A 15,100-nucleotide genomic window follows, 5' to 3' on the forward strand; every position below is an offset into this window, starting at 1 on the left:
TTAAGTAAAACAACCCAAACTTAAAATTTGAAAATAACAACCTAAACAAATAATAATTTTAAAACTCTAAACTAACGTGAATCAACCGAAGTATAATTAACACGTAAAATTTTTTTTAAACTCTAAATTTCTTTAAAAGAATTTATGTAGCTACAATTTAAAAAAATCAACAAAAGTTTTTTTAAAAAATAGTGTTAAAATATAAAAAAGAACGATCTAAGTAAAATAATTTAAAATGTAAAAAATAACAACATAAGTATAACAATTTAAAATTTAAAAAATAACAACTTAAATAAAATAATTTAAAATTTAAAAAATAACAACCTAAGTAAAACAACCCAGACAAATAAAACAATTTAAAATCAAGAAAATAACAACTTAAATAAAACAACCCAAACTTAAAATTTAAAAATAACAATCTAGAAAAATAATAATTTATAATTTATAAAAGTATAATTAACACGTAAATTTTTTTTAAAACTTTAAATTTGTTTAAAAGAATTTATGAATAATTTATAATTTATAAAAGTATAATTAACATGTAAATTTTTTTTTAAAACTCTAAATTTCTTTAAAAGAATTTATGTACCTGCAATTTAAAAAAAATCAACAAAAGATTTTTTAAAAAATAGTGTTAAAATATAAAAAAGAACAATCTAAGTAAAATAATTTAAAATGTAAAAAATAACAATCTAAGTACAACAATCTAAAATTTAAAAAATAACAAATTAAATAAAATAATTTAAAATTTAAAAAATAACAACCCAAGTAATTTGAAAATAACAACCTAGGCAAAAAATAATTTATAATTTATAATTTATAAATACAATTTAAAAAATTTTTAGTGACGACACGTAAGCAAATAAGTTCCCAGACTTAACATATGAGCGCCACGTCAGCATATAAGCTCCCAATTTGTATTACTATAAAGATAAAGATATTTCAGAGTCCTTTTTGTCAATAATGTAAACTTTCGGGTACTATTTTAGTAGTTTACTTTATGTGTAGACTAAAAATAACAATATTATAGAGCTAACAAATATTATCATTTAAGACTAACACTTGATTAGTAATAATTTACATTTATATTTCTAGAAATTTGTATATAAAAAATACATAATTTACACCTATATTCATTATATTTTACACATAACTCATTACAATATGCATCCATATTTATCAAAATTTGCACATATAAAAATTTAAATAAAAAATATTTTTAATATGAAAAAAAAGATAGTATTTGATTAAATATTGGTATTTAAAATGTATTAGAGTACTTTGGATGTTTGATATAACATGCAGAGAGTGTTGTGCAGCTTGAATATGTTAACTCTTTACCTATAAAATTCATGGACACTAAATAATTTTATTTTCAACAAAAACACCAATATTTTTTTTTCATATAAAAAAAATTAATCCAGAACAAAACTCATAATGCATTAAAATTAAATTTATATTTAATAAAAAAAAACCCTGCAATGGCAACATCAATTACTTGCTTCAGAAAGAGTTGGTCTTAGAATCTGTCAGTATCAACGACGGGTAACAACAACTGCTTTTTTTCCACGCGACAGTATCTCATCGAAATGATTCAAACCCCGTTTCGCTCTCTCACTAACCCAACCCAAGTTCTTCTTCCGCCTTCTTCTTCTTCTTCTTCTTCTTCTTGCCCTTCTTCCCTCAGATTCTCGTCGACCCTCTTCTCCTTCAGAGGGTTTTCTCTTTCTTCGGTTACTCCGAAACACAAAAGTCCGCTTTTGTCACCTTTGAAATCGTCGATGGCGGAGTCCCAGAAGAGCAATGCGGTTGTCGAGGTCTTCGAAAAAGAGGAGCTTCCGGTGTCTCTGGCCAAATGCGTCGCTGATGTCTCCAACAAGTTCACCACTGAAAGAGGCGCTTTCACCGTTTGCTTGTCCGGTGGCTCTCTCATCAGTTATCTCAGGTTAGCTCAAGTTCCCATTTTGGTGCAGACCCAACATAGGAAATGGAAGCAATTTCGTTTACTTTAATGATTCTGTTGTATATTTGTGGGATTAAAACTTCTGTAATTTTGGGGGAGTTTATGTTTGGGGTTTTAGGAAATTGCTGGAACCACCTTATGTTGATTCTCTTGAATGGTCTAAGTGGCATGTGTTTTGGGTGGATGAGAGAGTAGTGCCCAAGACTCATGAAGATAGTAACTACAAACTTGCTTATGATGGATTGCTATCCAAGGTATATCTTTTTTCTTCAGTATTTTTCAGGTTTCATATCATCTTTTATTTAGTTTCAACATGTTTGTTTTTTGTACTTTGGTGTGTTTTGCTGTGAGAAAGTTAAGCTTAGTTCAAAGTATGTGCCTTGCCTGTTCAAGATGAAAACCTGAAACCAATGTTTGATACAGTCCATGTGTGAGGATTGGAGCCTGTTTGGAATTGGTTATAACATAGTATATGTATGGATCAGGTGAATGGATATCTTTGTTGCATAGGATGTTATCCCTTTATTAGGTTTACTTCTTAAAGTCATATAAATGTTGCATTAGAGAGACAAATCACTGTTAGTTTTGGTTTCAATTTTGACTTATGTGCTACTTTCTCAGTCTCTTTTATCTGTCGTTTTCATTTTTGATATATCTTTCGATCATTGATCCAAGGATGTACCAAAAAGTGATAGTAACAAGCGGAGATAGTGTGTTTGCATATAGTCTTCTTTAAAATGACTGCATGACCAAGGTCTGCTGTCTCCATCTCTATACTTTTGTCTGGATAATGTTCTATGAGAGGAAATAGTTGCATAGAACGCGATACGTTCCAGGATGAGAATGGGTCCACGGTATGCAGTACGTCAAATGTGAAATATTTTATATGGAAGATATACATATGATGCTCCAGTAGACAGATGAATTGGTACGTGATACCTGCGAATTGGTCACGGTACACTACCTAGTACCAAATTGGTGAATTCATGTAACTTATCATTCTGACCTGTTGATGCTTCCATCATGGCTCTCTTGGCAGGTGCCCATTCCTCCTGGCAATGTTTATGCAATCAATGATGCCCTGTCAGCTGAGGGAGCGGCTGAGGATTACGAGACATGTCTCAGACAGTTGGTCAAGAACGGTGTGATAGCTTCATCATCAGTCACCGGATTCCCCAAATTTGATCTCATGCTGCTTGGTATGGGTCCAGATGGCCATGTAGCATCTTTATTCCCAGGGCATCCTCTTTTGAAGGAGAATAAAAAATGGGTTACCTTCATCAAGGACTCCCCAAAACCGCCCCCGGAGCGTATAACTTTCACTTTTCCAGTTATCAATTCCTCTGCTTACACTGCACTTGTGGTGACCGGTGCTGGAAAATCGGACGCAGTTCACTCTGCGCTGCGCGGATCTCAAAATTCTCCTAAGCTTCCTGCTGCAATGGTTTCACCCGAAGGAGAGTTGAAATGGTTCTTAGACAAGGGTGCAGCCTCAAAGCTGTAGATCCTGCAGTGTTGATCATGTATTGTTCTTGTGTATTTTGCCTTTGAAGTTGATCAATGTTTTCACATTAACTTAAACGGAATAAGACCTTTTTTCTCTCTCTTAATAATGAGGAGACATAGGAGGAGATAAAACCTTGCAGCTCTTCCAAATGACGTGAAGCCAATAAGAATGGTGGCCGCCAACCTTGATGGCTGCTCATAACTTTGTATTTTGACCAAAGAAGAGAAAGCTTCCTGTTACTTGCATCGTTTGAGGAGTATTGCAGAATGGTAATGTGAAAATTTAGTAAAAGTAATCTTTTCCAAACTTGCATAGCATCCCCAGTTTTTCTTCGGCCTTTACAATCTTATTTCCTCATCTGAAACGGTTTTTGGTGGTTGGGCTATATCAGTCTCTTAAATAATGTGAAAACTCATGTAATTATATATTCATTTGAAGTTGATAGTTAAAAATTATTAGACAACACAATTTAATTAAATATATTAAATTATTTAACAATTCCTAATTATTAATTTTACATAAAGATAAATGTCAAATTATTTAATGGCTTTTACTTTTTAGTTATCAATTGTACATGAAAATAATGAATCTAAATTTCTACCAATAATATATCTTCGGTCTAATTCAAGGTTCTAATATGAGAGGTTTCCAACAATTTTGAGTATGTTGGAAATTTTGTTCATTAAGCCAATTTGGTGATGTTCAATTTCGTATAGACAGCTATGTAAAAATGGCCATGCAATAGTAGCATCTAGACAAAATAAAGATTCCTCTGGGGTGCTGATTTTCCAAGTTTAAATTATATTACTTTAGCAGTTATTCAATGTAATTTCTGAAATTTGGCTTGCAAATGGATTTTAACTGGAATGGCTAAACTAGCAATGTAGTTAGAAATTGCTTTTGTCTGGAAAACACAACAATACAACAAAGTCTCTACTTTCTCTCCCATTGTTCAGAGGAGGAGGAAACACACAATATACCAAAGGAGGAGCAGCAGCACAACCACTCTAAGTCAACGATTAACTAGTGGGGTTGAATAACATAACATTTCCAATCCAACAAAATGAGTGTGGCCACATTCATTAACATGAACATGTACCACTTGTGTGTATTTCTTTTGTTAGTAATTAAACATAGAAAATTGATAGAAGGGAGGCTACAGAGATCTCAGATCTGATTAATCTTCAAGCTCAATAATTTTTACAACTGATGAATCACCAACCTTCTGGCAAACAACAACTCGGTCATGCGGCTTTATAATGCCGAAAGCCTTGCCATGGTCTAAAGCAACCTTTAAAATTGATTCATTTGCTCCACTTTTAGATTCAGCCTACAGATAGATTACACAATCAAAATTAGTTCACAACACTAAAGCACAACAACGAATCGTCCACCATGAATTCCATGAATTTTTACAGTTAAATAACTTACCGGATGTTGAGGATCGGCCAGCATAGGGAAAAGGCCTCTGATAATGAGTGATTGCCTTGCCTGAAATTGGATCATAAAAGTTAATGCAATGTCAATGCAATCTTTAGTTTCAAAAGTTAATGTGAGTTATGTACCTCGAAAGCGCCCGTGAACGTCCAACGGAGTTGATCGGTTTTCAGCTGAGGAATAACAACAGATATCACAGGCATAGTAGGCCTATACTTAGCAATCAACCTGCATAAATACCAACAGATAACTTTAATAATAATGTCTTCAAGAAATGAAGCTTGCAAAAGAAGAAATAATCATTAAAAAAATGATTGAAAGAAAGAATTCAACTTTAAGTGGAATGAGATTTTTTTTCCCTCTCTTAATAAGGAGACATATAGAAGGAGATAAAATAAAACCTTGCAGCTCTTCCAGATGATGTGAAGCAAATAATAACGGAGGCCCTAACCTTGATGGCTGCTCGTACCTGTGTATTTCGACGAAAAAAGAAAGAGAAAGCTTCCTGTTACTGCATCCTTCGAGGAAGCGAATTGCAGAATGGTAGTGTGAAAATTTAGTAGAAGTAATCCAAAAATATTTAGTGACACAAAGAAAAGTACCGCAGATGAAGCGATTGATTCCAAGTGGCTCATCGGTTCTCCAACATGTTTGACAGTCTTCTTGAAATACAAATCTTGATTATAAACTTTCTCTGCCTGCATAGAGCATTGTAATTGTTATCATTAAGCATCAGCTAAAGAATATGGCAACAATTTAGCAGAAGAAATCAGATCATGTGGTTGATTGAAGCACTTAAGCCAAGTAACTGCAGAACTGTGACATGATCTTGTTTCAAAGTAAAGTTCAAACCTACCTCGGCACAAATTTTCCCAACAATAGAAATGGTCTCTACAGGGTATAGTCCCCGCAACGTCTCCGCCCCAAGGAGAATAGCATCACTGCCTGCAATGGAAAAATGAAGAGAAAATATCTATTTAGAATGAAAGTAACATCATATAACTGTAAAATGTGATGAACATGATAGAACTGATAATACAAAAATGAGCAACAGAATTTTGCTTATGTATCTAAATTGAGATTTTAGAAAATTCTATGGTTCCATCAATATCAAACTAAATCCTACAGGATTTACCAAATACTCAAAAGATGCTTAAGTCAGAAAAAGAATTTACCATCCAACACTGCATTGGCAACATCAGTTGCTTCAGCACGAGTAGGTCTTAGGTTATCGGTCATAGTGTCGACAACACGTGTAACAACAACTGGCTTTCCAGCCATGTTACACTTGTAAATAGCAGCTTTTTGAAATAAAAACACCTGTCAGAACCACAGAGATAAAATTATCAAGATTCTAGGATAATCAAACCAAGATGCCCAAAAGTAAAACTAAAATAAAAAATAAATGAAAAATATACAACTATTATCCATTGTATGCAAACCACTTTTTTTTTCCCCTCTCTCAGTAGAGGTAAAAACTGACCTTCTCAGGTGGGAGATCGATCCCTAGATTTCCACGCGAAAGGATGACACCATCTGCTTCTCTCAGTATCTCATCAAAATGGTTCAATCCCTAAGAGAAATCAAATAACAGAAGCAAGATGCAATAAAAATCACAATCAAGTACACTCACCCAAATGATCTTGAACTACAGCATTTTTGTGTCATAAAAGTGGAAACTAGAGAGACTTTTTTCCAAAGCATATAGAAAATCTTACCTCTATATTTTCAATCTTTGCATAAACCTGTGTCTGCTTGAGGTCACCTAATTTAGACAAAAACTCGCGGGCCTAGAGAATGGAAAAAAAAAATGCAGCAATTCATTTAGTATTTCAGAAGTTTATAATAAAAACTAGGCAACATCAGAAGAATTTAGAAGAGAACAATATATAAGCTATAAGGAGTAGCACTTACATGGCGAACATCTTCTACATGCCGAGCATACAGTGAAAGGAAATCGATATTGTTTCTAACACCCCATGTGCTAATTACCTAAATATCAAGCGAAATATCATGAAGAACATTTAGATTCACATTACATGAACATAACAAAATTGTATTGAATGATTGTGACAGTAAATGATATTTGGATTTCCAGATAATAATATACAAAGCGAAAATAAGACATTTTATACACAAATTTAATAAGGTATAAATTCAATGGGGAAGTATAATTCAATTCTCTCCATTAAAAAAGAAAAATGAATTGAAGCATTCATTCTCAAGCAAAGCTCTTGTAGTTACCTCCTTATCCTTATCAGTAAGAGTGGGAAGATTAATACGAATCTGAGAAACATGTAATGTATATAGTGACCCAGAAAGTGTAGCCGAATTTTTTATAAGACAAGTGACATCTTCGCCATTCACCTCGCTGACCTGCACTTGAGTTCAATACTAATTCAGTTACTGCAAGAGAGGTGAGAAAGAAAGTTAATCAAGAATGCAGTTTCATTACCTCCAGCCATACAGAAGTTGTCTCACTTCCAGTAAACAAGTATTTTCCAATAAAAATAGTATCACCCTTCTTCACAGCCTGCATAGTTATCAAATTCAAAGCCATAGTTAAGGGGACAACCACATTGTACACATAATCAATATAACAAATGTTAAGAATCACAATGATGCAGTATTAGAACAACTGATTAAAGAAATTTCGCAAGTGTAAGAGGTTAACAAGCTGTTAGAAAACATTTGCAAGATAGAATTAAAATATGCAAGACTAGGAAAAGGTATGCTGACCTTTGATAGTTCACTAAAATTTACTGGCAAGAGATTCGGCGTAGCTTCTTTGCTTTGATCCGGAGTTAATACAACTAATGTATCTGCTTCGAGGGAAATTGGTCGATCGGTTCTATTCACAACTTGTACTTCTGGACCGACCGTATCTAGCATAACCTGGATTGAAACAAAAACATAATCACACTTCAGAAGGTATTTGTACACAGAAAACATAAAATTAAGAATGCAAGCTATGAAGCGAATGTGTTGAAATCACATTTACTTAATGATATGTTGTAAGTAATCAAATGCATGCATTTGCAGAAAGTTAAGTGAGTAAACAGAAAATGTGTAACATGCTTACTGCACAGAGTTTCTTGGTAGTTTTGATAGCAGCCCTCAAGTTTTCCAATGTCTCTTGGTGGTATTCTGGATCTCCCCACGAGAAATCAAACCTTGCAACTAGTACATGGTAACAAAAGAAGCATGAGATGATAGAAGCAGTGATTCCAAACAATAAAGGAAGAAAAGCAAACACAATTTTCTTCAACTCTTAATGCATTGTTGATTCTAAGCTTTTTAACAAATATAGCAAGAAAATAAACGAACTAGCCGAAAATTGCCATCTAACTGTTCTTTTTCAATAGCTAAGAATCAATCAGGACAATTTGACAAACAACTAAATATATCTACAATCAATTTTCTAAACAAATATCAGAAAGAATCAAGGGTTGCCATGGAGAATACCAGACATTCCTGCATCAAGGCAACGCGAAATTGTGTCGATTGAACGAGACTTTGGACCGAGTGTGCCAACAATCTTAGTCATAGCTGGAAAGAAACTCTGCAAAAAGCATTTCAAACACTTAAACCAAAATCCAAATAAGATTTATCACTAAGAAGACATCATTAGGCAGGGGTAAAATCGTCTCAAAGTTTAATCCGAGACATTCATATTACTACTAGCAGGGAAAAGCACTAAAGTAGAACCATCAATGCACACAACATGATGAAACTCCAAAATCTCCACACAACAATGTATCAACTTGCTTTCTCACAATCACAGTGCTTAAACGAAGATCAGGTCACAAAACCATCACAACACCACACACACAGACATATATGTATATATGAAAAAGAAAGCACTTCGATTTCTGCTTGATCTGCCAGATTCATTAGGATCAAGCAAACAAACAGATGCAAAAGTAATAACACAGAGAGAATCACTAAAAATTCAAGGAAGCACACAACAGCAGGGTCAACAAAAGTTGAAAGAAAGAGAAAGTTAGTTACAGGCTTAGATGGCTCAAGTATGGATGCCATCCTGATAGGTTCTTCGAGAAGCATAGGACTTGACTGCATTTTTTGATCAACAAACACACACTGCAATGATCACAGCAGAGAGAGAAGCGAGAAGAGAGAATTGGAATGGATGAATGAATGAGTAAGTGAATAAAAATAAGTAGTTGTGTTTGAAGTGAAAGATGCAACTGTTCTGTTCGGTGCTGCCATAACACAAGAAGGAACTCATATTATATATCATTGCACCACGCGTCCTCTTCACTCTGTAAAATTCAATTCAACACTTTAGAAACGAGGGACACAAAACTCAACTGATAACGAAAGAAAACAATGGATTAGATGTCAATTTACTTTTGTCACTGTCTAAGTTTCTATTTATTTATTTGATATAATATATCATGGTTTTAATATTTTAATTTTGATAAATAAGATTATTGTATATAATTATTTAATCATATATATTATTTTAAGTAACTACTATAACGTAATAATTAAAAAAATCATTTTAATGATAATACGTATATAAAACTTTTTAAAGGAACCAAAATTAAATTCAAATAAGAAAGCAACCGGTGCCAATTGCAATATTATTAAAATTATTATTGTAAAGTTTATAAATGAATATCATTATTATTAGATTATTACTTGAAAGTTACGTTCCCCGACGTTTACTTGACGCTTTCTAATTTTGATATTGGTTCTTAGCTTGTGTTCAGATTGATTTTTATTAAATTAAAATTTAAATAAAAATAATTTTATCGAATTGATTTTAAATAGAAATGAATTTGTATTAATATAATTTATATTTAGTAATTTTATATTAAAATTAATTTTGATAAACAAATATTATTTATATAATATTAATTAAAATTATTTTTAGATAAATAATTATTAGAATAAATATGATATTAAATTATAATATTATTTTTTTAAATATATATAATTTTTTTATATTTTTTATATAATATTTTTTTAATATGTTATAATTTTTTATTATTATTATTTATGATTAATTTTTTTAATTTATTCTACCTAATAAAATTAATAAATTATATTATAAAAAGATATAAATATAATACACAAGAATTATAATTATAAAAGTGTACAATTTTAAATAAAAGAATTAAAAATAATAAAAATAATAAATAAAAAAAGAGAACTCATAAAAAAACAATAAAAGTTTTCATAAATAAAACAATAAAATGTACAAAGAGTAAGATTGGTAGAAAAAAATTAAAGAAACACAAAAATTAGTTAGTAAAATATAAAATCCAGGATTCATTACTTCTTGTAAACATGGGTTTAAGTACAAAATCACTTTTATGTTGACAGAAAAAAAAATAATTAAACCAAAAATTAAAACGTTCAAGAAATTTAAATTTGATTTCACCCTTCAAACGCTAAAATAAAATACACCTATAATAGTATTTTTTAACAATATGTAAAATTTGGTATATTTTTTATATGAAAATTACAAATTTAACTCTTCAATTTATGAAGTTTAAGAATATATTTAGTTTGTGTTTTCATTTTTTATTTTTATTTTTTTTTGTTTTTTGTTTTTTAAATTTTGTAAAAAAAATTAAAATATTAAAAATAATAAAATTTTATTTTCATTTTCACCTCCTATTTTTATTTTTTTCATAAAATCTAAAAAATAAAAAACACTAAATAAAAATAAAAAAATAAAAACACAAATCAAATACATCCTAATCTTTTTTAAATTTTTAAAACACAAAACCTATTCTTTAATATGTAAATTTTACAAAATTGTCTCTCCAATTTGTGAGTTTACACAAATCTAATCTTTCAATTTGTTAATTTTTAAAAGTTAAATTCAACTCCCCTCAATTCGAACTATTAATTTTTTTTCCAATTCGATATCTCCAATTTATATTTTAAAATTTAAAAAACAAAATCGACTTTATATTTAATTAAAACACATAAATTCTCCATAACTATAAACAATACATCCTAGGATCCATATAAAAAATGAGGCTTATAAAAAATGAGGCTTTACTTGATGGATTAGCTAAATGTTATTTTTTTAATGTGTCTTAAATGTTATTTTTTGATAAACAAAAATGTTATTAGTATGTTGAAATTAATCATTAATATTAGTATATAAATATATATATAATTTAATTTATTTTTAATATATATTTTATACTCAAATAAATTTGATAAAAAATTTTAATGCGTATATAACATAATTGTTTGTGTAATAATCTTAGTTATAAATTTAATTTTAATATATTATTAATATAGATTAATTATATATATAACGTTATATGACATAAATAAATAATCATAAAAAGATTGGGATGATGGGGCAAGCGATGATATGGAATGAAGGAATATGGAATAGAGGATAGAAAGGGCGTCAATGTGGGTCTTCGTGAAGTGTGTGTGAGTTATTATAATTGACGAGAAATATGTGTCAGTGTGTGAGTATTACCAGTGGCGATGAGGGAACAGCACCTTGGTTTTTGGATACACAGACGCACACAAGGTGTTTGATATTTTGACCAGACTGAAGGAAACAGCGGCAGCCACCGAAAACAAAACAGGTAGCGACTTCAGAGAGGGGCAGGGCAAAGTAAAAGTGTGGGCCGCTTTCAGGAAGAACCGCTCCGTCCTATAACAATAAGGTCGTTAGATTTAAATTTTGGGCCCCTCTTCACTTTTATAATTGTATTTGAACCCCACCTTTGACCTTTCCGCTAAGAAATGAAATTTGATCGGATTAGTTGGCAAAAGATGTGACAGTGTCGTTGGATTATTAAATAATTTTAGTAATAAAATATATTTTTAATTTTTTAATAATTATTAAATAGTTTTTATTTAATTTTTGTTATATTGGGTAATCGGAGGTAATGGGCTTGACTCGTTAGGTTGGCCCAATCGTTAGTGGAGAGAAACCTTCGAAGAGAATCGTGCTTCTGGGCTTCCGTCCGATTTGTGAGTACGAGTGAATGGGGGTGGTACCTGCAAAGACACTCCGACGCTTAAGTCAGCAAGGGTGCAAGTAGATCTAGAGAGTATTGGGACTTAGAGATACCTGAGGGATGTCATTGTATTTATAGTGGTGAACCAATAACCACCGTTGGAGTAGTTCCACTTTTTAGGGTGTATAACCGTCCCTTTATCTTAGAGAGGTTACGATATGGCTTCTGAAAGTGGGTAGAGAGATTTTAGGGGCAGTTACTCATTTGAATGAGTGTTTATTGGCCAGCTAATCTTCGTCTCCGACTTCTTTGGGGTAAGTCGTGGTGAGAACCGACTTCGTAGGGAGAAGGTCGGTATAGGGCGAGGCTCAATCCTTTGGATTGGGCCTTTCGTTGGGTCCTGGGCCTTATCATTGGGCCAGGGTATGAACAGTGCCCCTACTTGAGCCCAATTTCTTTTAAGACTTGGGTTCGAGTATTCTACTCGGGGTCGTAGCCGACCTGTGAGGGAACCGACGTGATCCGACGTGACTTTTCGTGGCTTTTGATTTTCACAGTTACGTCTAATCAAACGTCGCGTCCGTTAGAGGTTCGCGTAGGGATTGATTACCTTGGTAACGGTGCACTCATTAATGACCGCTTCTGTTTTTACCATTATGCCCCTAACGTGTTTATAAATACTTTCCCTTTCTGTCGTTGTTTTGTTTCTGCGATTTTTCAAATTTGCTTCTCATCTGTTCGTGGGGAATTCTTGTTTGAAGGCTTTCATCTTCCTCTGCCTTTTCCTGGCAAAGGTTGGTTCTTTCTCCCCTTCTCTTTTACTAAGAGCTTCTGTTTGCATGCCTTTTATTATTTAGAGGGAGAGAAGGTGACGTTGTAGGCTTCTGTTTAATTCCATGCCCTCTTAGGAACTCTCGTTTTTTATTCTTTTTCTTTTCCCTTTGTAGGTTTTCATCATACCTTAGGAAAGAATGTCTTCTGTAGAAGTTCTTGCTCAATGGGTCGATGTCATGGTCTTAGGGGAGGAACCTTTGGTCGATACCGAATTTATCACCAACCTTCGCACTCATCACCGAATTTGTACTTCCGATGAGGATGAGCCGAAGTATGAATTGGTGGTCCCAGGTCCAGAAGACCGGGTTTGTTTTGGGAGGGACACTGAGGTGGTCCCTCATTTTTTCTACATGTATGAGAGCATGGTTACCCGTTTGGGTGTTTTTCTTCCATTTTCTGATTTCGAAATGGCTGTCTTACATCACTGCCGAGTTGCTCCTACCCAACTTTACCCCAACTCTTGGGGTTTTCTGAAAATCTACCAGTTTATCAGCCATGCTTTAGATTTTCCAACTTCCTTGAGGATTTTCTTTTATCTCTTCCACATGACCAAGCCCTTCAGTGGGCAAAATAACAAGCAACAATGGGTGTCTTTTCGAGCTATACAAGGTCGGAGAGTTTTCACCCTTTTTGATGAATCCTTTCATGACTTCAAAAATTATTTTTTCAAAGTTCAAGGCGTAGAAGGTCACCACCCCTTCTTCTTAAACGAGAGTTCTTCCCCTCGCTTTCCTCTGTACTGGCTAGAGGCTTCCCCCCTGTGAGAAATATGGTTTGGACGATCTAGATGAAGTGGAGGCAGCCATTGTGGGGTTCCTCCGAGAAGTGTGGGGGAGGGTCCCATATCTGGATACCAAAAAATTTCTCCAAGGGTCGCCGACCTTTGTCCAGACACAACTAGGTAGCTTTTATTTTTCTGCTTTGTTTCCGACTTGCAACTTGTTTTTGTCGACTTGTCTGACTTTTTTGGCTACTAATTGTTTTTTTTTTTACAGAGATGGCGAAGAAGAATTCCAGTGAATCTTACCAAAGAGTCCAGGAGGCCAAGGCGAGGTCCCGTGCCAGGGCTGGCGGCGCCAGGGTAACTAGCTCTCCTCTTCCTCCTCCTCCCCCTTCTTCCCAAAGTTTGGGGACTCTTTCTCAACCCATCGTCATTTTCTCCTCGGCTTCTTCTCAGCTGCCCCTTCCCCCCGACCTTCTCCTGAGCCAGAGAAGAAGAAGCGTAAGACTTTAGAGTCTAGCTCTTCTTTTGAAGGTGAGGCTAAGGTGGATGCTCTTGCATTTATCCGAAAATACATCTATCCCCATACCCGTATAGGTATGGATGATGTTTCTATCCAAAACCACCTCACTATTCTGGCTCAGGAGAATATCAGGGCGGCGGTGGTGTGCACCAAGTTTCTTGATATTTTTTAGAAGACTCCTCTTAGCTCTCTGGGTTCAACTTCGAGGGTTGAAGAGTTGGAGGAAAGGCTTCTCATATATTAGAAATATGAGAAGGAGTTGAAGGAGGAGGTCGCTAAGTTGAAGGAGGAGAGGGATGGCCTTCGGAAGAAAGAGAGCAAGTTACAAGCCTAATGCAATATGGAGGAGGGTTTGAGGAAGAAGGCACAGGAGAGTTATTCGAGCTTGTTCGAGGACCTCGTGGGGGTGAGGAAGGACTTGTTGAATTCTCGGAATGCTTACGCCGAGTTGGAGGACTCTATTGCTGAAGGAGCCGAGGAGGCTTGGAGGATTTTTAAAGAGCAGGTCGGAGTCCTTGCTCCCGACCTGGATCTCTCTCCTTTGGATCCTGACAAGGTCGTCATTGATGGTACCATAGTTTCTCCTCCTGCTCCCAAGATTGTCTCTGAGTCAGATTTGAAGACTCGGGGGCAGAGAATCATTGAGTCCCCTCCTCATCCAAAGGATGCTTCGAGTTCCTCAAGGTCTCACAGAACCTCCTCTCTGTCTCCTATGGACACTTCTCTCCCTGGTCCTGATGGCACTCCGACTACTCTTCCCGACTCTGGTGGTGATGTTCTCTAAAAAATTTGTTGGCTATATAGGGGCCCGGCCTGTGGGTCCCCTCTTTTTTAAACTCTTTTTATGTTTGTGGTGGTGACTTGGTTGACATTTTCCTTGGCCTCTTAAGGCCGTAAACAAAAAATACTTAGAAATACCCTTTTTGGATAAGGGTTTAAGTTTAACAAAAAATACTTTTTTTGGATAAGGGTTTTAGTTACCTTTTGGTGTGCATGCTTTTCTGATTTTGGCGTTTTTGAAAAACTCCTTTGATCTTTTGAAAACCTTTTTCTAGGTTGTCTGTCCCTTTTGAGCCTTTTTGTTTTAAGGGCTTAGGACAGCCTTTAGCTTTGGCTTTTTAATAGGTTTTTTGATCTCTTTTTGGTA

At 34.1% G+C, this 15,100-nt stretch overlaps 2 protein-coding genes across 2 annotated transcripts; one reads left to right on the plus strand and one right to left on the minus strand.

The window, feature by feature from the left end:
- The first annotated feature begins 1,478 nt into the window (after positions 1 to 1,478).
- On the plus strand, positions 1,479 to 3,776 carry LOC112711540 (probable 6-phosphogluconolactonase 4, chloroplastic). The gene is made up of 3 exons (XM_025764219.3): positions 1,479 to 1,945; positions 2,082 to 2,217; positions 3,003 to 3,776. Exons 1-3 carry the CDS (start codon positions 1,590 to 1,592, stop codon positions 3,465 to 3,467), a joined length of 957 nt encoding a protein of 318 aa, XP_025620004.1. The 5' UTR covers positions 1,479 to 1,589; the 3' UTR covers positions 3,468 to 3,776.
- A 549-nt stretch (positions 3,777 to 4,325) lies between these two features.
- Positions 4,326 to 9,266, minus strand: LOC112711539 (pyruvate kinase 1, cytosolic). Its single transcript, XM_025764218.3, has 16 exons — positions 8,919 to 9,266; positions 8,373 to 8,469; positions 7,990 to 8,087; positions 7,647 to 7,802; positions 7,363 to 7,440; positions 7,152 to 7,283; positions 6,822 to 6,899; positions 6,626 to 6,697; positions 6,391 to 6,480; positions 6,083 to 6,227; positions 5,764 to 5,852; positions 5,510 to 5,605; positions 5,309 to 5,376; positions 5,036 to 5,135; positions 4,902 to 4,961; positions 4,326 to 4,800 (listed from the first exon to the last, which is right to left on the minus strand). Exons 1-16 carry the CDS (start codon positions 8,985 to 8,987, stop codon positions 4,648 to 4,650), a joined length of 1,581 nt encoding a protein of 526 aa, XP_025620003.1. The 5' UTR covers positions 8,988 to 9,266; the 3' UTR covers positions 4,326 to 4,647.
- Between the last annotated feature and the right edge of the window lie 5,834 nt (positions 9,267 to 15,100).

The sequence above is a fragment of the Arachis hypogaea genome, chromosome 9 (assembly GCF_003086295.3).
Source record: "Arachis hypogaea cultivar Tifrunner chromosome 9, arahy.Tifrunner.gnm2.J5K5, whole genome shotgun sequence".
NCBI lineage: Eukaryota > Viridiplantae > Streptophyta > Magnoliopsida > Fabales > Fabaceae > Arachis > Arachis hypogaea.

What these genes read in the sequence shown, in the direction of transcription:
- LOC112711540 (XM_025764219.3), top strand. Translation starts at nt 1,590, where the DNA reads ATGATTCAAACCCCGTTTCGCTCTCTCACTAACCCAACCCAAGTTCTT. An exon ending in TCTCTCATCAGTTATCTCAG is followed by an intron (nt 1,946 to 2,081) that starts GTTAGCTCAAGT and finishes TTGGGGTTTTAG; the next exon opens with GAAATTGCTGGAACCACCTT. An exon ending in ATGATGGATTGCTATCCAAG is followed by an intron (nt 2,218 to 3,002) that starts GTATATCTTTTT and finishes CTCTCTTGGCAG; the next exon opens with GTGCCCATTCCTCCTGGCAA.
- LOC112711539 (XM_025764218.3), bottom strand. Translation starts at nt 8,987, where the DNA reads ATGCAGTCAAGTCCTATGCTTCTCGAAGAACCTATCAGGATGGCATCC. An exon ending in TCGATCTCCCACCTGAGAAG is followed by an intron (nt 6,228 to 6,390) that starts GTCAGTTTTTAC and finishes TGGTTCTGACAG; the next exon opens with GTGTTTTTATTTCAAAAAGC. An exon ending in TCATCTGGAAGAGCTGCAAG is followed by an intron (nt 5,136 to 5,308) that starts GTTTTATTTTAT and finishes GTATTTATGCAG; the next exon opens with GTTGATTGCTAAGTATAGGC.